At 39.8% G+C, this 24,008-nt stretch overlaps 1 protein-coding gene across 2 annotated transcripts in view; it reads right to left on the reverse strand.

Annotated features, from left to right (window-relative positions):
• Positions 1-16,022, reverse strand: part of SEC22A (SEC22 homolog A, vesicle trafficking protein) — a 33,971-nt gene extending 17,949 nt beyond the window's left edge. Inside the window, exons 1-2 of one of the 2 annotated variants that reach the window (XM_081138496.1) lie at positions 15,982-16,022; positions 8,706-8,906 (exon numbers count right to left, since the gene is read on the reverse strand). In XM_081138496.1, coding sequence (XP_080994622.1) covers positions 8,706-8,887 — 182 coding nt within the window. In that variant the 5' untranslated portion in view covers positions 8,888-8,906; positions 15,982-16,022. Of the gene's footprint in view, positions 1-8,705; positions 8,907-13,046; positions 13,104-15,981 lie in introns of those variants that run through there. The other variant, XM_081138495.1, reaches the window with a different exon arrangement.
• Positions 16,023-24,008: the final 7,986 nt, after the last annotated feature.

The following is a 24,008-nucleotide window of genomic DNA, read 5'->3' on the forward strand; positions in this document are numbered from 1 at the left end:
CTTTTCTAGAATAAAGTATATACCCCCCTATAATAAGCAGAGCATGAGACACAAATTAACCCTTCTTAATGGGTCACTTAAACATTTTTTTAAAGTACTGTTAACATAGCCAGCCTAGATCAAGGGCAGCAAACCAGGATACAGGCTGTAACTCCTATATGTCACAGCAATCTTTACTGCCAAACCCTGATCCATATTGGAGTCCCTGCCTCACTTTTTTCTCTAATAATGTAGAAGCAGAATTTATGTATTAATTTAGAATATATATATATATATATATGTATATATATATATATATACACGATTCAAATTTTAAAGAATGAAAAATGAAAGGAAACACTGTACGTAAAGTGTCTTATCTCCACCGCTGCCCAGATACCCAGTTCTCTGTCCCTCAAACAACTCATTAATTTCTTCTGTATTCCTTCATTAACAGTTTATGTATATGCATCTTCCTCCCTCCCTCTCTCTCTCTTTCTTTTTTTTTTTAAAATATGTTTTTATTGATTTCACAGAGAGGGAGAGGGCGAAAGAGATAGAAACTTAGATGAGAGAGAAACATCGATTGGCTACTTCCTGCATGCCCCCTACTGGGGATCAAGCCCACAACTGGGTGCCCTGATTGGGAATTGAACCTGTGACCTCCTGGTGCAAGGGATGACATTCAGCCAACTGAGGCACACCGGCCAGGCTCTCTTTCTCTCTTTAAAGACCATTCTAGCCAGCCAAATGATGTGGGGTTGGTACCTATTAATCATCAATTACGAAGGGTGTGGGATATACTTCTGGTGAAATTGTGCTTCTGGAATGAACTGGAATTCCTTTCTGAAGTTCCAATTAATATACAGTCATTTGATTCAATGTTTTTCAAACTACAAGTTGTGACTCATTAGGTTATAAAATTAGTTTAGTGAATTAGACACAGCATTTTCCTTAAAATTGAAGTAGAATATAACAAAAAATAACGGAATGTATATTGTTTCATAAAACTTTTGTTTTAGTTTCTTATTTGTATATAGGTAGTGTTCACAAAGTAAAATGTATCTCTTCTTATGGGTCATAATAAAAAAAAAATTAGGTATAACATACTACATTTTTCTAGTTTTTTACAAAACTAGTAACTAAATTAAAGACCAAAGAATGTTTTTCCCAAGTAATTTTTCTCTTTCCAAAATAATATTCACTATCATTATCAAAATTCTGACAAATCATTAGCTATTCTCTTTTCCTGGCCAAGGGATTTACCCAATCTCGTTTTATCTTTGGTTCCTCTCCACAGCACTCACACTAGAACTTCTTTAGGACCTTCCAGTATCAAGTGTGTCTTGAACAGGTAAGGCTGGCAGACATTCAAATTCCAGACAACGAGATTATTCCTTTCAACCACTTTGTTAAAAAGCTAATTCTATCATCTATCCAAGCAGGCTTTCCCTCAGGTGATTCTTAAAGTCCAGCAAAATGAATAAGTGGTTTTAGAAATTAAACATTTTCTGGGATCTAATTTTATTTAGGAACTGTCCAAGACATTTTACATATCATCAATTAAACACTGACATTATTAGGACAATTCAGGACTGCTGCACCAAAATAAATAATTAGTGAAAGCAATGATCTTCCTCAAAGCAAACAACAGAGCACCTAGCATATGTCTAGCATTCCACTCTACAGACTCTGATTTCAAAGGCATCAAAGTCCCTGACTGCCAGGAGCTTGCAATACGGTACTGGGAATGCACTTGAAACAATGATATGTAAAACAAGATAAGGAAACAAAACTGAGTTTTGTAGCATGCTAAATGACAAAGCATAGAGCAAACTATTTATAAATTGAAACAGTAATAATATTTGTGTGACATACAATTTTCACTCTGCAACTGTACTATTACACATAGAAAATAGGCTTATCCTTTGTAGCCACGTTTGCCCAGTGAATAGCCTTCCTGGGTGAAGGAAAATTATCCAGTAGGGCATGCCATCTATTGGCAATCTGTTAAAATGGCTAAGTATAAGAAAAATATTATTTTTGAAACAGAACCTTCCACAAAGAATACCAGTCTCTAAAATAAAGCACTTCAATCTTTAAATATAAAAATGTTTGACATTATGAAAGTGAGAATACTGTATGGATTCTTTTTTTAATCTAAAGCAAATATGTCTTATAGAAACAAGGTGAAAACAAGACTTTGCCATCAATGAGACAGTAAGGAGATAAGAACAAGAAAGGGAACTCAGTAACATGGAGTGTCCACCATGTGCAGTGTTCTACCAGGAACTTCATATTTTCCCACTATTCTTCTCTTATGTGGCCAACTTTTATTTACCCTCCAATGGTGAAGAGCTAAGTCATGAATGTTATCCCATGAATAAGGGCTCACTTTAGCCACTAATTTTAACCTAATTAAATAAGAAAATATTTATTAATATGCAATATGCCAGGTGATAGCAATTTATAACAGTAAGCTAAAGAAGAATAAGACGATATTTAAAAGGTGATTATACCATCAGAGCCTTGGATAAAATGCAGAGCAAGCAAATTTTGCCTTTGACATCCTTCATTTCCTTTTCTGCAGAGTTTATCTCCTGATTCATTCTTTCCCTACTAACCCTAACACCTTCACACCCCAGAGAATATAGATCCTCACTTTTTTAGATAATCAATCACAGGTAATCCCTAATTTACTTATTGGTTAGTATTCCAGAAGTTTATAGCACCTAGAAATCATTTCCCCACAGAAACTGTACTGTAAGAGTAATAAGGTTCCTAGACCACCAGTTCATAAGAGCCTATTTAACATATAAGGTGCTGAAAGCTGAAGACTTTTCCATAATAAACAGTAAAAACAAACAAACAAAAAAACCTGCCAGTGCCCTGGCCAGTGTGGTTCAGTTGGTTGGAGTGCCATCCCTTACACCAAAAGGTCAAAGGTTCGATTCCCAGTCAGGGCACATACCTAAGTTCCAGGTTCGATCCCAGGTTGGGGCATGTATGAGAGGCAATAGACTGCTGTTTCTCTCTCACATCGATGTCTCTTTCTCTCACTAAAAATCAATACATATATTCTTGAGTGAGGATTTTAAAAAAATGCTAGTAATGAAACAAAACAGGAAAGTAGGAATCACAGGTTATTTTCTTCTCCCAGGTGGCTTGGTAGCTATTGGTGGGTTGCATTCTCTTGCCATGCCCCTCCCCACCAAACACCTAGTCTACAATGAGACCATGTGGTCTCATCCATCTTAGACTTTACGCATACTCTGTTCTTCATTATTTCTCAACCAAAAATAAGAGGAGGGGTAGTTTCACTGAATTCTTTTCCCTGGTCAATTTTTATCTCCATAAAAAGTGAAAAGAATTAGGAGAATTAGGAATGCTCCCAGTCAAGAGAGAGGTTAAAGGTAAAGGGAGGCACCTCTTTTACCAGAGAATAATGTGAATGCTGAGGACAAAAGACTGTGGTTCAGATATACTATTTATTAGTTTTGTGAATTTGAACAAGTTTCTTTACATCCCTAAGGCTCAGTTTCCTCATCTATAAAACAGGTGTGGTAGTACTATAATGGCTATTTGCCCAGCATCCCTTCTCTCCTTCCTTTTGGGAAATTATCTCAACCCCAATACCTATTCTATATGACTTTGGCAAAGCTGCCCATCAAAGGGGTGGGCATGTGATCCAGGGTCCAACTAACAGCACCTCAGCCCTCTGACCGCAATGTTACTCCGGAAATGGGCCACAGCATGGCAAAGCCAATAAAGTCCTTTTCTTGAACCTTGAAGGGAGAGGGGTTGTTCAGATGGGGTGAAGTAAGCCAGGAGCTGCCTGGACAGTGTTCTCCAGTACCCACACGCAAAAGGAAGGAGAGTGGAAAAATGAGAGAAAGATTCCTGACAACAGCATCTGAGCCCCTGCTCCAGCCAACTCAGAAGCCCTTCACAATACTTTTTTTTTTTGGCCTAAGCTAATATGGGTTGTGTTTCTGCACTCAGAATGGGAAAGAGCTCTATTTATTAGCCATTCACAGAGTTGTTGTGATATTTAATAATGTAAGCAGAGGGCCTGGCAATTAGAGGTACTGCAACATTGTTGAAGTTGCTACTCCTGTAATCAGAAAATAATACAAAGAGTGAAAGCAAAGAACTGCCAGAAACTAAAACAAAACGGCAGGTAAGCCTAAAACAGCCTTCCTGGCTGCAGAAAGCAATCGGGGGACAGATATGGAGAAAGTGAATCTGCAGGTAAGGAGAGAACCTATGAGACTCACAGCCATTATCAGACTTTAAATGAATTCATAGTGGGGGAAAAAAACTAAGGAATTTGATTTCTTGCACTAAAATTCACAAGTATAACTGGCCTCCCAAAGAGGTTTGTCTTTTCATAATATCAGTATCTCAATGTTTTAAGATCTCATATAATACAACTTAGTTTTCACGTGGTTCATAATTATTGCTTTAGTTATTGTTGTTTCCTAAGTAATGACAAACCTTTATATATTAAACATTTATGACAACTTGAGGAAAGTATCCTTCAATTTATGAAACCGATGAATCCCTTAAATTTTTATGCAGAGAGAATTGTAAGATCACTATGTAATGTGAAAAGAAATCACAAAACTTGATTATGCATACACACCACGCCCCAAATCAATGAGCCCAGTGGAAAAATTTTGGAGAGAATGAAGACTTAATTCTATGGCACTCTGAACATGGCCAATACCCCCAAAACAACCATCCCTCACTGAGTAGCTATGAGGACATGTGTAAGCATAGTGCAAGTATAAGCCATGCTCCACAGAATGAGCTCCATTAGCTGAAATGAAGTATTCAGTCACCACACTCTGATAAAGTTATCATTTTCCCAATACACAGGGAGAGAAAATTAAAGGAATTTTCTCAATTTTAAATGTTACTCTCTTATTTTTTTCCCAAAAATATGGTCTTCCTCTATGTATTCAACCAGAATCTAATGTGAGGTACCACCTGAGTTAGCAATAATTATCTAGTTAGTTACTTTGTTTTGGTTCTCTGTGGTATTCTACAAAGAGTACCTCATTTTCTATACAAATTTGGAAACCACAATGCTAGAGAACAGAAATCAAACATAATATAAGCCAGGGAAGATCAATCATCTCAGTGAGTTACAATGTATAGAGAAAAGCTATAAAAATAAAAAACAAATTGAAAATAAGGAAAAAGCGATGAAAAAGTCAGTCAAACAAGTTCTACAGGCGAAAGAAGTGAGATCATTAGAGAAATAATAGTGATGAGAAAGAAGGCGATTCAAAGAGGCAGGCTCTGCGCCAGGCTTTAAGGAAGGAGAAGCAGTTAGAAACTGGATGGAGAGTAGACTGGCAGCCTGGTGCCAGTTTCAGGTTGTGCTTACGACACTACTACTACAGACCTGTGAGTTTTATCTGGCAAATTCATCGTGGTTCAAAAAAGAGGTGTCATGTGAGAATTTTAAATCAGTCAGGTAACATGTAAGTTCCCAATTTTATATATTTCAATTTAAATCTGTCATATAGCATTCGAAACCTCAATAAACTAGAAACCAACAAACAAGACCTCTAATCAATGGTAGAAAATATATAAAATCCAGGCTCCTGTCAAGAAGTAGATCTAAAAATTCTCTGCTGCTTAACCCTTTTTTCAAACTTGGCTACAAAAATAACGTGCATAGGGGCTTTTCCATGCGTGGTTCCGACGGCCATGTAACCTATTTATTCCTTTAGGCATTTCTAAATTATTTTCTTAGATCAAGCCAGATTAGACCTCTGATGATTCATCCCGCTCCTAAACCTTCTTATAAAGTTGGTTTTTTCATCATGCCATTTGCTTACACTATGGAATATTAGAAGAAAAATCATAAAAAGCTCATTGTTATGGTTGTTCCTTTTTATGTACATCAGATGTAACATGAAAAGCAATGTTTGGATCCAATAGACACTGTGAATCCTATAAATGATCCATTATCCCCTTTTGTTTTGGCGACAAGGATGCTCAAAGCAATATTTGTAGCCCTTTCTAACAAATGAATGGACTATAAATAAAAAATTATTTATATCTCCAAAAGGAAATGTTTGTATCTCTAAATGGCCATGTTACTTCAGTGTACTATTCTCCTATCTTTATTTTTTTCCTCCATATGATTCTTTTACCTGTACTCTTGAACTATTTTTTTTTTGTAAATTGAATTCACAGTAGTTAAGCAGAATTAGAGGGGTGTTGAAAATGTTACTACATTCTACTCTACTTTTAAGAGAATACAGTAGAGGAACAGAAAACATTTGCAAAAAAAAAAGTTGTGTGTGTGTGTTTTTTTTAGTCTAGGATATCTGCCAGAATTAATATACTACATACAAGCCAATCTTCTATAATGTTGCTATTGTCTACAGCATTAAACAATAACAACTAAAACTCAGAATAACCCAGGGAACCCAAAGAGCCTCTGACTACTAAATGAAATATTAAAATGTTTCAAGTTTTTTCCTCTAAGAAATAGGAGTAGGCTAAGACATCACTTTAGATATATTCACCAAAACCATCACTATTTTGTAGTTAAACCCTCAGAAAACCCAATCAAAAATAACAGCTCATTATCTTACCACTACTCAGGTGATCCAAGCAATTATGGACATTCTCTAAGGTTCTGTTCTGGGCCTCTCAGAAACTCAGTGGCTGCTTCTACTGTTTCAGCTTCTATGTGAATGATTCTAAAGTCTCTATCCCACCTAGACTGGACTGCCCTGTCATAACTAAATGCTCAAAATGGAGCTTCATTATCTTGCTCTCCTTCCTCACCACCCTCCCTCCCCCGCCCATAAGCAACCTTTCCAAAGACCTCATTCTGTCTAATTCCAAGGTTTCAGTCATCTTTGTTCCTTCCTTCTCCTATCTCTGATATTCCATTTTAAAAGGCTTAACCGTTTCTTTGTTTTTTGATGTGTCTTTATGGCTGGCGTTTTCCTTTGTATTTGCACTTGTATTTAACTAGTTCAGGTCCTAATTATAAGTTAACCTCTCTCCTCAGACTTTCCATTTCACCCTGTCTCAGCATTGTTTTTTTATCAAGTCACTTCCCTCAAACCTGCAGTAACAGCTTCCTATAACCTATTATTACATCAAAGTGACATCTGTCAATCTAAACTTTCAGGGGAATCCAGGATCTGGCACCACTCTAATTATCTCACATTTCCCACAACTATCCCTAAGTCACCATTCACTTCACTGGGCCAAGCAGGTTAACGCGACCACCATGCAAAGTCACATTCTTTATTCTGCCTCTACACCCGAAATGCCCTCCTCTCTGCCTTAGCCAAATCTTACTAATTCTTCAGGACATGGTTCATGGCTTTTCTCAATAATGAAGCCCTCTCTCATTATATCCCATACAGACCTTGCTCTTACCTGATTTCTGACTGTATGCACTATCAGTATCAAACTGCTCAGTAGTTAACTATACTCTAATTGTTTCATGTGTATGCGCTCCAAGTGGTCTTATCTATTCCCATGGTTTTAATTACAAACCGTCATCTGACCTCCAAATCTAAATCTCCATACTTGTCCTTCTTCACTAAACTTCAGACTTACACATCCAGCTACCTACCTGACAGTGCCTCCTGGATGGCTAACGGGAATCTGTCCAAACAGAACTCTTGATTTTTACCACTGAGACACTTACCTTCCAGTCTTGCTCATTTCAACCCCATTATCTATCCAGATCCTCGGGGCAAAAATCTAGAGGTGACTTGCTTATTCTCTTTCCCTCACATTCCACTTTATTCCATGAGGAAGATTTGTTGGTGCTACTCCCAAAATACAGCCACAATCACACCACTGCTCATCATCACCCTCAAGTTATAACAATCACCTCCGCCTGAACTTTTCTAAGAGTCTCCTAAATGATCTCTCTGCTTCCTCTCTTTCTCCCTTAGAGCCCATTCTTCACAGAGTAGCCAAGATGATCTACTCAAAGCCCAAATCAGATTATATAACTCTCCATCTTAAAACTCTTCAGTGGCTTCCTATTGTATTAGACTCAATCCGAACTCCTCCTCACAGCCTAGAAGGCCCTACATTACCTATCCCATTCCCACCTTTTTGACCTCACTTTCTGCCACGCTATTAATTGTCCACATTGCTTCAGCATCTCTGGTTTTCTTTCCCTCCCTTGATCTGTACTGACGGCCTTCTGCACTGGCTGTCACCTCTGCCTTGCTCTTTACCCATAGCATCCTTTATACTGCCTTCTTTCTCATCTTTTAGGTCTCTGCTCTCAGAGGGACCCCTGACCACCATAAAGTCACTCTCTATCCTATCGCCCAGTTTTACTTTCTTTCTATACAATAAATAGTGATGAATGCTATCCCCTCTGACTAGAATGTAAACTTAAGTTTTTTGAAGGCAGGTATAACATAAGATTTTTTTAAATTTCCCATTACAGTTTGCCTGGGCATGTAAGAACACTAATAAATACCTAGTGATCAACTTGTAAGATGACATATCTGAGATCTGCAAAACTATAAATTTTTCTAAAGCCAGGTAATAAAGGGTGATGAAATGATGACTACTATTTAGTATCAGTTCAAAACCACATGATTCTTGACTCAAACAAGTTTTCCTAAACTAAACAAACACTAATTTTCACCACTTAAATTTCATTAAAATGACAACCACTAAGCAAGTGATTTTCATGAAGCAAACTAAAGCCTTACTTAATGTTATAATGTCCAGTTTTCAGTGTACATCTATCAGGAAGCTGAGCAAGTTTCCTTGAGAGCATTTTAAAGTACTTTCTGCACTCCTGCACGCCTGTGCCTTGTTCATTGTCAGTAGAAGCAGAAAGTGGCAGTCCATCCCTGACACGAACGACTGAGGCAGATAAAATCATAGACATTTCAATCGACAGAGAAGACCTAAAACAAAATGGAAAATTTCGGTTAGATAAAAAATTAAAGCCAAAGCTTATAAACAGTGCAAAAATGTTCAACTCATTAATAATCAAAGATATACTAATTAAAATGATGACTAACTATGCTTTCCTTAACATATTAGCTTTAAAAAAAGAACACTTGCTTCTTTCTGGCATTTTCATAGTATATGTGGAAGCAAATACTGAAATAAACAACATTCTCAAAACAAGTGGGAAATATTCAACAGAGTTTAATAATATTTATGCCCTTTGACCACAAAAAAATTTAAATACTATATAATCCCATCCTAAGGAAAGTAATTCGAGTCTGACAAATTTTAAACAAAAAGATATCCTTTTACAGAAATAACTGAAAATCTAAACATCCAATAACAGGGGGATAGTTAAATAAATTAAGATACACCCATATGACAGAAATATGTGTCATAGTGCAGAAACTAAAAGCTATGCTTGTGAAAAATAATGCAATAATGTGGTAAAATGCTTGTTAGGTAGGAAAAAAGGCAGAATAAAAACCTCAAATATTGTTTTCCACAGAGACAAAGAAAAGAAAGAAGGGAAGGATAAATGGAGAAACAGATACAGGAAGGAAACATATCAAAATTAGAATAATGCTTATCTCCAGGGAATAGTATTATGGCTGATTATCATTTTATAATTTCCTAAGTTTTCATAATATTTCACAATGGGCACATCTTACTTTTATAACCAGAAAAAATATTATTTAAAATAAATCTTAAAGCTAAAGGAATTACTGGTTTTAAAACTATCCTCAATCTTTTTACCAGAAAGTAAATCATAATGGTCTCTCTTATTAGATTCTGATCTTACTTTATAAAAATAGATAAAAGGTCTATATAGGCCTGGTTCTGAAAGAAATCAATTAAACAGTCAAACTTTGGTTTAAAAAATATGCTATAGTTCTCAAATTTTAGCTTATACAAAAATCATTGGTAGTTTGGTTAGAAATGCCAATTGCTAGGCTAACCTCCAAAATATTCTGATCCATTGACTGTGGAGTGGGACTTGAGAATCTTCCATTTTTAACAAATTCCCCAGGTAATTACTATGCTATTGTCTAAGGATCACACTTTGAAAAACATTGAATTAAACATGTTCACAGTGTGAAATTAAGTGATAACTGTTTTCTGTCAGGCCATCAGAACACTATGCCACTAAGAGCTTCTCTTTCACTAGCAGTAGGGGCAACTGGTGAAAACTGAAAAATCTAATAACAATTTCATATGCTTTTTTTCATGACAGTATATCTCAGAGACTAAATTAATCCTTACCTACCCAGTTCAAGTAGGTCAATTTTATATCATTCCAAAAATGAAAAATTGAGTTAGTAATATATCAAAAATGCCATAAAAACCAACTGGTACTGAGTTAGGGTAGTCGCTAGTTTTCATTGCTGTGTGAAGTCCAAATCTGGCTGTCCTGTCCATTCATGATGGTAACTGATTGACAATAAACATTAACCCAAATAATAATGCTAATGCATTAAATTTACTCCCCCTTTTCCTGTTTTCATGAGGAAATGAGAGGAATAGCTAGGTATTAATAAGCCACTACCCTTTATATTTACTTAAGAGGGGAAAAAAAACCCAGCAGGAATTAAATCAACCTTTAGCATAATGGATCCTTTAAACTAAAGTTCCAACATGACATATCCAAATCATTTTTTTCCCTATTCAACCAATTTCTTTTCTAAAAGCAGTAGCAAGAAAAAACTGGGATTCCTCAAGGGATAAAAGCTATATTATAACCCCCTTTTAAAAATGGTTACCATGTTTTATTTAATTATTAAACCACAGTTCCAACATTTAGCATAAGAAAGTAGGAAAATGTCATTTCAGACCCTTAAGCACTTATTGTTTAAACACAAAACTTCTGTCTTTACAGAAATATACCACAACACAAGGACTACTCCGATAATTAACATGAGGGCAGGGTTGTGACCTAGAGTTTCTAAACATCCATAAACTTTGTATTTAAAAGTAGACTGGCCCTGGCTGCTATGGCTCAGTTGGTTGGAGCATTGTCCCATACACCAAAAGGTGGTGGGTTAGTTCCAAGTCAGGGCACATACCCAGGTTGCAGGTTCGGGGCGTGGCCAGGGCACCTAAGGGAGGCAACACTTTGATGTCTCCCTCTCCCTCTCCCTCCCTTCCTTTCTCTAAATATCAATTTTTTAAAATTTAATAAAAATAAAAGGAGACTGCATTCTTTCATGCCTGATCTTTCTAGGATACCAACAGAAATATTAGAAATTATCTTTATTATAGGGTGCCAACTTTCATGTAATCTTCAAAGCTACTCCTTTCTTCATGACTTCAAACACAAAAAGATAAGATTCATGCTTCCTAAAATATATACTGAGAAAAAAATGCTAATCTGCAAGTTCCATTCATTCAACAAACATTTATTGAGTTACTGGTAAGAAAATCCACAGGCCCAAAAAGGCTCTTATGCTAAAAGCCCGTGATACCAAGCTAGATTAAATATCTAACCTAATTTTAGTTTCAGAATCTCCCAGGAGTGTAATTTTAAACCCATCAGTCTGGAATTTCCTGATCCACACGAGTGAGGCTTTCTATCAGGTAAGACCCCTCTGCCTGTCCTTGCCTAACATAATCCACTCTTAACATCTTAGTCCCACCCTCTTTCTGCCTATAAAAACATCCCATTTTGTACAACCCCTCAGAGCACTCTATTAGTTGCTAGGCAGGATACTGCCCGGTTTGTGAGTAGCTTAATAAAGCATTACATCTTCAAGTTCAGGCGGTTGAATTTTGTTTTTGTTTTTTTGTTTATTTTTATTTTTTATTTTTAAATATATCTTTATTGATTTCAGAGAGAGGAAAGGAGAAGGAGAGAGAGAGAGATAGAAACATCAATGATGAGAGAGTCATTGATCGAGCCCGCAATCCGGGCATATGCCCTGACCGGGAATCGAACCCCGATCCCCGGGATCCTAGGTCGACGCTCAACCGCTGAGCCACGCCCGGCCGGGCTGAATTTTGTTTTTTAACAGTCCATACTGTATGCCAGAGATTATGTCAGACATTAGGAATACAGAGTTCCTACCATCAAGAAGCATCAATCCAGAATTAAAGAAATTCAGATTGAAAGAGCTGCATTGCCCACCACTTTACTAATTGGAAAACTACAGTTAGACAAATTTGCATTTCAGATATTCCTAATACACACCTGTATGCTTGTAACCAAATGCACAATACAGTAGTGATACTCTCTGTCAAAAGTCTTAAAAGGTTGTCAGAGAATTATTTCTATTTATCAGTGGGTAAGATTTTTCTGAGACTAAAAAGTTTCTTCCTCCCAGAGATATTTGACCTAACATCCAAACCAATTAACCAGCAAAAGAAACTAGGATGACTGTCCAATGAGCAATGCCAGGCTTGGCTAAACTGTAGATAGGCTTCAATCACCTTAGGATAAGCAATCTCTCCTCTATCAATTCAATAAATATTAACACTCCCCTTTTCTTTTTATGATGGATTCTTAATGCAGTTCCTTTAAAAAAAAAAATCTCTCATCTTATCTGGACTGTGCTAGCAGAAAGAGGAATCTGTCCACATCAAGACTAAATTGGTACTTGGTACCCTTAGAGTCTTAGACAAGATGGTAGCCGGGAAAACCAAGGAAGAGCCAATGGGAACTGGGAAAAGCAAGGTTAAAACACTTGCATGGGAAGATTTAGGAGCAATGGTAGTTTTATCAGGGCCATAGATACATTTTTAGGCCACTGGTCCATTTTCTCTCACCTTTAACACTGGAAAAGTATTGCATATGCTTTAGCAGCAGAAAAGTCATAGAGAATCTGAGTACTGGACTCTATATTCTCTCCCCAATAGCAACTGTTAGAGGAAAAAGCTCAAGATTAGAATCTAGGGAGGTCTGGGTAAATATTTATGTAAAGGTTGAGAAAAAGAAAGTCTCACAATGCCAAACTACTATAGCAACCTTTTAGATCCAAGATAACAAGATGCTGACCTCTTCTTCAGGACCTTGTGGGGTAATGATTGTGGGCCCAAGGTACCAGGAAGACAATCTCTCAAAAAGTAATAAACAAAACCCAATGTATAAGTATACTTTATACCTCTTTTCTAGCAAGATGTTTCATAAATGCCTCTTTTAAGATAAAAACATTTAGCCCGACCGGGCGTGGCTCAGCAGTTGAGCGTCGATCTAGGATCCAGGCGATCAGGGTTCAATTCCCCGTCAGGGCACATGCCGCGTGTTGGGGGCTCGGGGTTGCAGGCACGATCCCCAGTCGGGGGCGTGCAGGAGGCAGCCGATCAATGACTCTCTCATCATTGATGTTTCTCTCTCTCTCCCTCTCTCCTTTCCTCTCTCTGAAATCAATAAAAAGATATATTTAAAAAAGATAAAAAACATTGACATTGGGTTAATCACTCATATTTATTTTAGTTCATTATTTCCCAAACCTCAGTCATCCAAGTTAAGAATTCTAACTACTGCTGTATCCTACCTGTACCTAATATGTCTTCCAATTGACTTATTTTTTTGCCCTACCCTTATCAATACTATCTGTGAAATCAGTTTTAATGTGTTAGGTTTTTCTCCCAACTTAATAAATTAAAATAGAGAACTTTTGGGGTTTCATTCAAATATGAGCATGTGAAAATCTTGGAGAATTATTTTTTTAAAATGTTCATCTGCCTATTATACAAGTTTTCTTGCACATCTGATGGTACCAAAATAAACACTACCTTGGTACATATTCTTTTTATTAAAAGTGCTAATAGAGATCTGTGAGAATTGAGAGGGGGTGTTATTTGGGGAGAAAGCTATGCTAACTGTGATACACAGGGTGGGGGCAAGATTGAGTGACAAGGGAAGTTCTTTACAGAGCCATACGTTAGCAGGAAGGCACTTGGGAAACAGTTTGAAGAAAAAGGGAAAGGGTACCAAGGACAACCAGAATTTATTTTGCAGCTTAGCCCACCCCCAACCTCTCCAGCAGCCTTTGATACTCCTATTATAGGTGCTTGCACTGAACAGTATGTGTAAGACCTCAGGCTCCAGATTATCCTCACATTTAGGAACAGGGCCCCTAACACATGCACAAATGTGTCAATTCCCAACATTTGTGTAGCACCTCATAGTTTACAAACAGTGAGTAGGTATAACCTTCATTTTACAGATGAGGAAATGAAGGCTCCCTTTCTCAATGTCACATTGCTAATATATGGCAGAACTGGTGTTTAACCTAAGTTTCTTCTATCTCTACATCACTGTGCTACACCAGTCACCTAAAACCAACAAGGGGCAAGAACCCAGTGATACAGAAACTATCTAGCTACTCATTTTTAAATAATAAAAGATCAGCTTACATTTTCTTTAAGAGGCTGTATAGTAACTAACAGGATAGACTCTGGAACTAGATTGCCTGGGTTCAAAAACTGGCTCTACCATGTACTAACTGTGCCTTTCTATACTCAATTTCCCCACCTGTAAATTGTGGCTACTAACAGTATATCTCTCATAGGGTTATTTTAAAGATGCTAATAGTATCTACCTTACAGGAACATGTAAAGAACCTGAAGCACTGCCTTGCAGACTAAAAGTGCAATAGTAAGTGTTTGCTGCTATTATTATTTATTGACTGTCCTCTATTTACCAGGCACTTTATACATGTTACCTCATGGAAGTCTTCCAATAACCTGTGAGGTATGTATTATCAGATCCATTTTACCTTTGAGGAAATTCAGGCTCAGAGAGGTTAAGTAATTTATTCAGTCCCTAAACTAGCAAGTGACAGATTTAAACTCAGGCCTAACTCTAACTACTCTCTTAAGCATTGCCTCTCAACATATCCAAGCTTCTTACTTAACTACATGGAGAGGAAGTCCACAGGCACTCCCTTTGATAAGAGATGGGCTTCTTTCATACACCAACATAAAATGTACTTCGATTTTTAAAAATCATACACCAAAAGAAGCACTAAACTGAGATCATGGCTTCTCAACATAGGAAATGCCCAGATGTCCCATTAACTTAGAGTATGGTCACAGATGTCAGATTGAGTCACTGAACTACAACCTTCATATACCAGAAATCATAGGTACTGTTCAAGGCACTGCCTAATTCCTTATAATGTCAGCACATGAGCAAATGCCAGTAACGTGGAATGTGATTCAGGGAGTTTCAAAAGCGGCTGTTCCACCTGTTAGCTGGGATCCCAACATCTCCAGTGTAGTGGCTGACACTTCAGCCCTGGGCTTTGCCTTGGCTGAACAGGAACAGAAGGGACCGGTTCTCAAGCTAGCCAACTACCCCCAGATGGATGATCCTGGCAACTGGAGCACCGGAAAAGTATAAAGCTGCTTTCACTGGCAGAGAGATACAAGCCGGCTGGGGCTCAGCCTCTTGTTTTGAAGCCCCCTTCCACCTGTCCAGCCACTTGCTCAGGACTCTATGCCACATCCTTCCCAAAATGCCGTTAACAGGCCTTATGAGGCTTCCGACAGCCAATGCGGGCAAATCCCTGAGCTCAGTGCTCACTCAATTCCCACAAAACGCTAAGTTAGCCACTGGTTCAAATCCCACCCTGCCTAAAACACATAGAAAATGGCACGTCAAGCTCTCTGGGGCGTCCAGGCAGCCCGGGTGGACCGCGGGGTTTCTGACACCTGGGCGCCAGGGAACGCCCTCCGCCGCTGACAGCCCAGAGCGACTGCCCCCCGCCGTCGGCCCCCCTGCACCGGCTGCCCCATACCCATGGAGGGTGAGACGAGGAGCAACCGCCGCCCGCGTGGCCCCAAAGACCCCGCAAGTCGAAGGGGACGGAGTCCCGGCAATCCCGCCCCGCCCGAGCTCCGCGGTTCCAACGACACCCGGTTCCCGCCCCCACGGCACGGGCTTGGCTCCTGCCCTGGAATAGGTCTGCAGACACGCAGGTAAGGTCCAGGGCCGTGGCGGGAGGCGAGGAAATTGAGGGGAGCTGCCGGCCAGGGGTTTGAGCGACCCCAAGAGGAAAGAAACGGGGACTGGGAGGGGCCAGTCAGTACCTGTCGAGCCACGACCTGCCGCGCTGAGTGACGTGCCCAGCAGTGCATTGTGGGACCGGGGCGTGGCCTTTCCTCCGGGCAGCCTGGCATTCAACGTGGCGGGCGCCCCGCGGGATCAAGCCCCGCCCCCATTCCCTCGGCTCGCCCGGGCCAATCAGGTTCTATGGGAAGGACACACTGACCCGCCCCCTCCCGGGGCCCGGGGTAGTCCCGCCCCTCCGGGAGAGATTGGCAGGTTTTCACGCACCTGCGCCAAGACAGGGCGAGCTCCTGCCCTGACGGACTGGGCCGTCCCTCTCCAGTAAAGAGATTCTCTTCCGCCTGCCGTCTGTGTGGGGGAGCAGTTTGTTTTTCACGCTGCCCTGCAGCGAACACTTAGCCGAGGAGCCGGAAGAAAAAGCCCCTTCTGAGTGAGCAAGAGCAGTTGCTGCCCCACCTACCGCCACACACACAGAGGCACCTAAGCTTGGCAGAGAAAGAAGTGCCAGGTGCCGGCCCTGTGGCCTATGCCAGCCTTTGCAACCGCCATGCATGATTAAACAGGCACCTACTGATTGCTCACCCTGTGCCGAGCACGGTGTCAGGCATTGGGTTACAGGAGTGAACATTACACCGGATGGAATCTAAAGTATAATAGAGGAGACTTTAAAGCATAAATCATTATATGATTGTAAATTATGATCAGTGCTATGAAGGAAAATTAGTGGGTAGGAGGATGGGTTAATTCTGGGCTCTCGGGGAAAAGCTCTTTGAAGATGTGCCGGGCATATGAAATAGTTTTAAAGAATGTTAAAGGCCAAAGGAACAATATGTGTGAGGTCAGGGGGGCATGAGAGAACTTGGTATGTTCTCGGGACTGAAAGGAAGTCAGTGTAGTTGGCGTGTAGGAAACAAGTTTGGGCTGAGGTGAGGCAAAGGCCAGACCATGCAGGTTCTTATTGGCCACATTACAGATTTTAGACTATATTTGGGGATGTATCCTAAGGTCATTGGGCAGCTAATAGAGATCTGATGTACGTATTTTAAAGCTCACTCAGGCTGTCTGTGGGGAACAGTTTGGAAGAGGGCAAGAGGGATTGCTGGAAGGCCAGTTTGGAGGCAATTACATTAGCCAAGACCAGAGATGATGGTGACTTGAACTAGGGTAATGGCAGTAGAGATGCAGAGTTGGATAATTTTGAGACATGTAGAAATCAGAGGTGGAATCCAAGGGACTTAATGGATTGGTTGGCCGAGAAGGGTAAAGAAGAGGAGCATTAAGGATGACTCCTTAAGTAACTAGATGGGTTAAGAAGCCATTTACATAGAAGGAAGAGAAAATGTTTGGGATATGTTAAATTTGAGATGCTTATAAATGGAGATATTAAACATATTTGGATATGTAAGTCTGGAATTCAAAAGGCAGAAACCCAAATAGTGGCCCAATAAGAAGCCAAAGGCAAAGGGTATTTATGAGAAAGGGAAGGGGAACAATTACATCAATAGAAAGAAGGCATTTCTATTGGTGCCAATAAGCTAACACAGTTAATTTTTCAGCCTGGTAGTCATAATATCTGCTTTCTTGTTATCCTTGCAGACAGTTCCTTGGGACACACACTGCTTTAGGCCCAGTCCAAAGGCTATTTTGCCCTGTTTTACATTTGAGACATAAGATGTGCAAGATAATTCCTCTGGGATGACAGCTCTTACTCCATTTTTAAGAGGCTCTATTTATATTATTTTTAATTAAATTTATTGGGGTGAGGTTGAGCAATAAGATTATATAGGCTTCAAGTATACAATTCTATGATACATTATCTATATATTGCATTGTGTGCCCCCCATCCAGAATCAAATTTTCTTCCATTACCATATTTGATCCCCTTTATCCTTTACTACCCACTATACTATTGTCAGTGTCTATGAGTTTGTGTTTGTTTTTCTTGTTTGTTCATTTGTTGATTTCAGTTTTATATCCTACATATGAGTGAAATCATATGGTTCTTAACTTTTTCTGTCTGACTTATTTCACTTAGCATGATAATCTCAAGATCCGTCCATGTTGTCACAAATGGCAGTATTTCATCTTTTATGTGGCTGATTAGTATTCTATTGTATATAGGTATCACATCTTCTTTATCCAATCATCTAGCAAAGGACACGTTGGTTGTTTCCTTGTCTTGGACACCATGAATAATACTGTAATGAACATAGGGGTGCATATATCTTGGCAAATAAATGTTTTCAAATTTTTCAGTTTACAGCGATAAGGCTAAACTAACCCAAGAGTGAAGGCTATTCTAGGCTCAATCAAATAAAGCTGAAAAAACTTATGTGCAAGTAAATTAACTGCTTGCTTGAATGAAACTTAACAATATTTAAAGAAAGACAACAAAATCCAGGCACTAAACTATGTAATGCCTACAATGCCCACTATTCAATAAAAAATTACTTTAGTATATGTGAAGCAGGAAAATCTAAATCATAAACAGTAGAAAAATCAATCAATAGAAACAGACCCAGAAATGGCAAAGATGACAAAATTAGCAGATAAGGACTTTAAAGCAGCTATTATATGTGTGGTTAAGAATTTAATGGAAGGGGGGGAGGGGACATCTACAATACTTTCAACAATAAAGATCAATTGAAAAAAGAATTTAAAGGAAAACATAAGCATAATGAAAGAAATAGAAAATGTAAAAAGAACCAAATAAAACTTCTATAAACAATCCAAATTGTGTCAGCTTCTAAGGAAGTTGTGGGAAGGAAATTCAAAGAAAGAAGTAACTGGAAGTCTCCCAAAAGATTGTCAAACTTGTACCCTGTGTGTCTTAGGGTTAGAATTATAGAGTATTCAGGCCATGGGAAGGTGTTTGAGAATCAGTAATTGTTTGAATTTGTGATACCTGGAAAGGAGCTTTGTCCCAGGTGTCAGAGCTGAAGTTGTCTTTCAAAGGCTCTCCAGATATTCCCTGGATGATTGCCCTGTAGGTGGAGCCATGGGGGCAGCCCTAAGATGGGGTTGGATGGTCCCCACCCTCCACCAGGCTCTTACCTCCCTCTTTCCATGTTGCCCATTTCTCTCTATGCACTATGTGATCTGCTGCCTGCATATGAAATCCTGAACCAGGAGAATGATCTCAAGATTGATGAGAGCTCTATAACTGGGGAATCAGACTATGTCAAGAAGTCCAAGGAAAGAGACCCATGTTGCTCTCAGGTATGGCCTGTGGCCACCCCAGTTTCCATTCTGCCTCCCCCCCGACAACCAGGCCACAGAGGCCTGATCCAGACCTTGCTCTCTCTTCTGGCCCTGTCCCATTTCCTTCTGGATTCAACTGGAATAATACTGTATTAGCGGGTCGAATACAAGGGTATGAGGTAACCTAAAAGAGGCTATCTGTGAAGCAATTGCTGTAGGGGCCCTGGAAGGGCTCTGCTGGTTGAGGGTGAGTTTAGGGGAAGACTCCTTCCCCTAAAGCACTTGGACACATTTTTCTCCTTACCCTCCAGCTTTCTTGGTCTATTTTAAATGGGCCCAGCTCTTGACCTTTTCCTACTATCTGCCGAGTATATTATTATCCTGTTATTATCCATGGGGAGAAAGGAAGAGGAACTGTTTTTTATTTTTTTTCTAAGTGTGTGTTTCACACCAAAGCATGGCTAGGTGTAAGAAAACAACACTCCCCCATCGTCTCCTTTTTCATACAGGGACCCATGTCACGGAAGGTTCTGGCCAGATGGTAGCAACTGCTGCGGGTATCAACTCCCAGACTGGAATCACCTTTACCCTCATGGGGGACCAGTGAGGGAGAAAGAGAGGAGAAACTCCCATACTAACTTACACTCTCACCAATAATGCACACATTTTCCCATACCATCACCAAAGTTGGACTTGTGTAATTAGACTATTTAATTTTTTTCCAACTTGAAAAGTGGGGGGAAAAAGTTACCTCATTGTTCAGTCTGCAGTTTTTATATTATTAGTGAGGATGATAATTGTTTTATGTTTCTTGACCAAATATGTTTCATCTTTTGTAAATTGTTCGTTCATCTGTCTCTTTGGCTAAACAATGTGTGAGTACTATTAACTTGGTGAAACCCTATATTTAAAAGAAGCTTCTTCAAATATGACAAACTCTATTAACCAAGGATAAAATGTTTCATGTTTAACAAGGATCCTAATTTCCAGACTCTTGTTTTGAATGTTTGCCATACTTTCCAGACAGTCATATTATCATAATCTTCCAGGTGGAGAGTCAGAGCACGAAGTGTTGAACTTAGTTAGAGTCACAAAATGATTCAGTGGCAGGCACACATCTCAAATCCATCGTTCCATCTTATTTTTCAATTATGTGCCCCACACTTTCCTTCTCTAATTCACTCCCAACCAGTCTCATTTACTGGAATATAAAGAGCTAGTTAGTATTCATAGGTTTTATCCAAACATATAAATATGTAAGTCATGAAAGAATAAAATGATCGCACATGAGCTCTAAATTATTTCTTGTTCCTGTTTACAAATAATGCTTTAATTACTGTATACTTCTTGGCTAAAGAAAAAACATGACTTAGAAATAATTTTCTCTTCAGCCAAAATTTAGTAAGAAATGTGTTTTAGTACAGCGGTGCTCGCACAGAGAGAGAAACCTCAATGTGACATTGCTGTTACAGTTTAAGGGGAAAAAAAGTAGGCTGCAAGAAAAGGACTTTAAACTTTTATTACAGGAGAAGGTTTTAGGTGGGGGAAGTTCTCCAAATCCAAACTACAGTTTCCTTAACTGCTATAAATACATCCATCATTTCTTTGCCACCCCATATGGCAGTGACCTTGTAGGCTAGATGGAATGGAGAGAAAAGCCTATTTCAGAAATGAGGAGTTGATTGTGATAGAAATACCTCCTCTTTAACCACTTCCATGGGACTGGGAAATGCTGCTATTAACATTGACAAAAAATGATTAAAAATAACTATTATATTTGTTTATTATATACTAATTACTTTGCCCTCATCTTAATTAGTTTGTCTAGAAGCTCTGTACCTTAAGTATTATAATTACTATTATTTCATAGGACTGAGCCTCAGAAAACTTGGCCAGCATCCCACAGCTAGTGAATGTAAGAGCCAGGATTCAAATCCAGGCCTGCTGACTCACACCAAGTACTTTTCACTGCAATGCTTTTCCGCCACTTGCAGTTGGTGGTTCTGCAGCCGCAAAGGCAGACCAGCTGTTCGAGGCTTGTTTTCTCAGGAACATTTCCCTTCACGTGTCTTAGGGATCCGGCCAAGTCTGGGTTTGCCACTCAGCTTGTCAAGTTCAGAAAGCCAATATTGTAAGTTAGTTCATCCTGGAGTGGGGTAAAGCACTTGACCACAATCATCGGAGGGAGAAAATGTAGCTGGACCCTTGGGAAATGCGAGTACAGACAAAATCCACAGGTCTGTGGAGGGAGAAAAAAGCAAAGATCAGGGAAGCCCCTGAGATTGGAGACAGAGATACAAAAGCAGGACGAGAGGCGATGTCCAGTTCATGCCAGAATGCATAGCAGTCTATTGGGGGCAATATAACAGAGTGATCAAGGTTCTCCAGAGGCCAGACAAATGGCAACGGGGGCAGAAAGTCTTGGCTTCTTTCACTTGAGGAGAAACCAGCCTGTGAAAGTCTGGAGGCTAGCTGTGAGTTAAAGGCAACCTGTGGGCTGGCTGCAGGAGCAGAGGGCAGACACTGCATTTTGAGGTCCATTGACTGACCCAGCTATGCAACCACATCAGAGACTAAGTTATAGGTTACTTTGCTTGGCATACCCAAATTCCCCTTTCAGCTTAAATTTTTGACTCGGATTCCTGCAAGGATTAACCTATCAAATTACATGATCTATTCATTCCCACTTAGCCACAGCAGATTGGACCATCTGACCAAAGGAGCTGGCCAGCAACCAGGCAGACTCTTTGAATTTGACCTAAAAAAACACAGAGTGAGTTGGTCAGAGGCCATGTGCATGGAGCTGCAAGGTCATGTAGAGAGTAGACCAGAAAGTCCATGAAGTGCCACACATGGCCCAAATTACAGGGGAGCAGATGTTTAGAGCATAGCAAAGAAAGCCCAAGAGAAATAAACAAGACTGTGTATACCAGAGACAGGCGGAGGCAGATAACTCTTTCTATGGCATTCAAAGGGGATAGGTTATCTCCTACAATTAAATCTCTGTAAGGGCTTGGCTAGCGTGGCCCAGCAGTTGAGCATCAACCTATGATCTAGGAGATCATAGTTCAATTCCCCGTCAGGGCACATGTCCCGGTTGTGGGCGTGCAGGGGGCAGTCGATCAATAACTCTCATCATTGATATTTCTATCTCTCTCTCCCTCTCCTCTCCTCTCCTCTCCTCTCCTCTCCTCTCCTCTCCTCTCCTCTCCTCTCCTCTCCTCTCCTCTCCTCTCCTCTCCTCTCCTCTCCTCTCCTCTCCTCTCCTCTCCTCTCCTCTCCTCTCCTCTCCTCTCCTCCCCTCCCCTCCCCTCCCCTCCCCTCCCCTCCCCTCCCCTCCCCTCCCCTCCCCTCCCCTCTCCTCTCCTCTCTCTGAAATCAATAAAGACATATTAAAAAAAAAAATCTCTGTGAGGTTCCCGTCAGTCTTCATAATAAACACTCTTTTGATGAGTTTTCTAGAGTGGATTTCTTTCTTATGAACAATCTCTGACTCTGACACTGACTTATGAATAAGGATGCCGTTGTGTTGATCAATGGGATGGTCCTTTACAACGAGAATTCTTATGTCCACATACATGGAAAGTGAAATAGTAGTCAGAACGTGGCTTTATGTTTGAAGTGTCACAGCCCAGGGTGTTGGCTCACCTTATGAGAAATTTGAATCAGGCTGAGGCAGCAGCTGGAGAATACACCTTCTGAGGAAAGCTCAAAAAATGAACAATTTTTGAGCACCTGCAAAGGGACCATTGGATGTTTATAGGATTGTATCATTTAATTCTCACAACCCTGTTATTTAGTCATAAAAAAAAAAAATCTGAAGCTCTAAGAGGTTAACTAAACTGCTCAAGGTCACAAAATTAAGAACAGACACAAAGTCAGGCCACTTTTCCTTTGGGGCACCTTGTCTCCCAGGGACTAGCAGCCACCCATTGCAGCCGCTATCCAGCTTGGGCAGTGTGATGGTTAATGTTACGGGTTAAGCTGGCTGGGCCACAGTGTTTCCTGGTTGGTCAAACATTATACTGTATGTTTCTGGATGAGATTTATATTTAAATCTGTGGACTTTGAGAAAAGCAGGTCATCCTTCATAATGTGGATGGGCCTCATCCAATCAGTAAGAAGGTCTAAACAGAACAAAAACTGACCTCCCCTGAGCAATAAGGAATTCTGCCAGCAGATGGCCTTTGGACTTAAACTGAACTGCAGTGTTGGCTTTTCCCTGAGTCTCCAGCCTGCCCAGCAGATTTTTGGATTTGTCAGCCTCTCTAATCCCATGAACCAATTACTTAAAATCTCTCTCTCTCTCCCTCCCTCCCTCCCTCCCTCCCTCCCTCCCTCCCTCCCTCCCTCCCTCCCTCCCTCTCTCCACACACACACATCCTATGGGTTCTGTATCTCTGTATAGTTCTAATACAGGCAGTGATGGATAACTCATATAGACTAAATAAAAAATCATATAGATTTTTAAATTTAGTCTATATGAGTTAGGGGCTTTACTTCTAACATCTTGGGCTCCTAGAAAAGAGCACTCAAAGCCACAAAATAGGGTGTGTTACAAAAACTCCTTTCCCTTGTATGTTAAATCTTATTAGATTCTGCTTTACAGAGTGACTTTCCTGACCTTGTCTTCAGATTCCAGCTCAGCTCAGGGTTTAAATACTGGGAATATATAAATTCACCAGGATATTACTTGTCATACTTTAACAACAGCAATAATAAGTACTGATTCTGAACCTATATTTTTTGGCACAATCGCAAATCTCCATAACCTCTATCCAAAGACAAATGTCACTGATACCTGCAAGTACCACAAAAGAGATGCTAATTTGGAAACTTTTATTGG

Source organism: Miniopterus schreibersii, assembly GCF_964146895.1.
Source record: "Miniopterus schreibersii genome assembly, chromosome: 5".
NCBI lineage: Eukaryota > Metazoa > Chordata > Mammalia > Chiroptera > Miniopteridae > Miniopterus > Miniopterus schreibersii.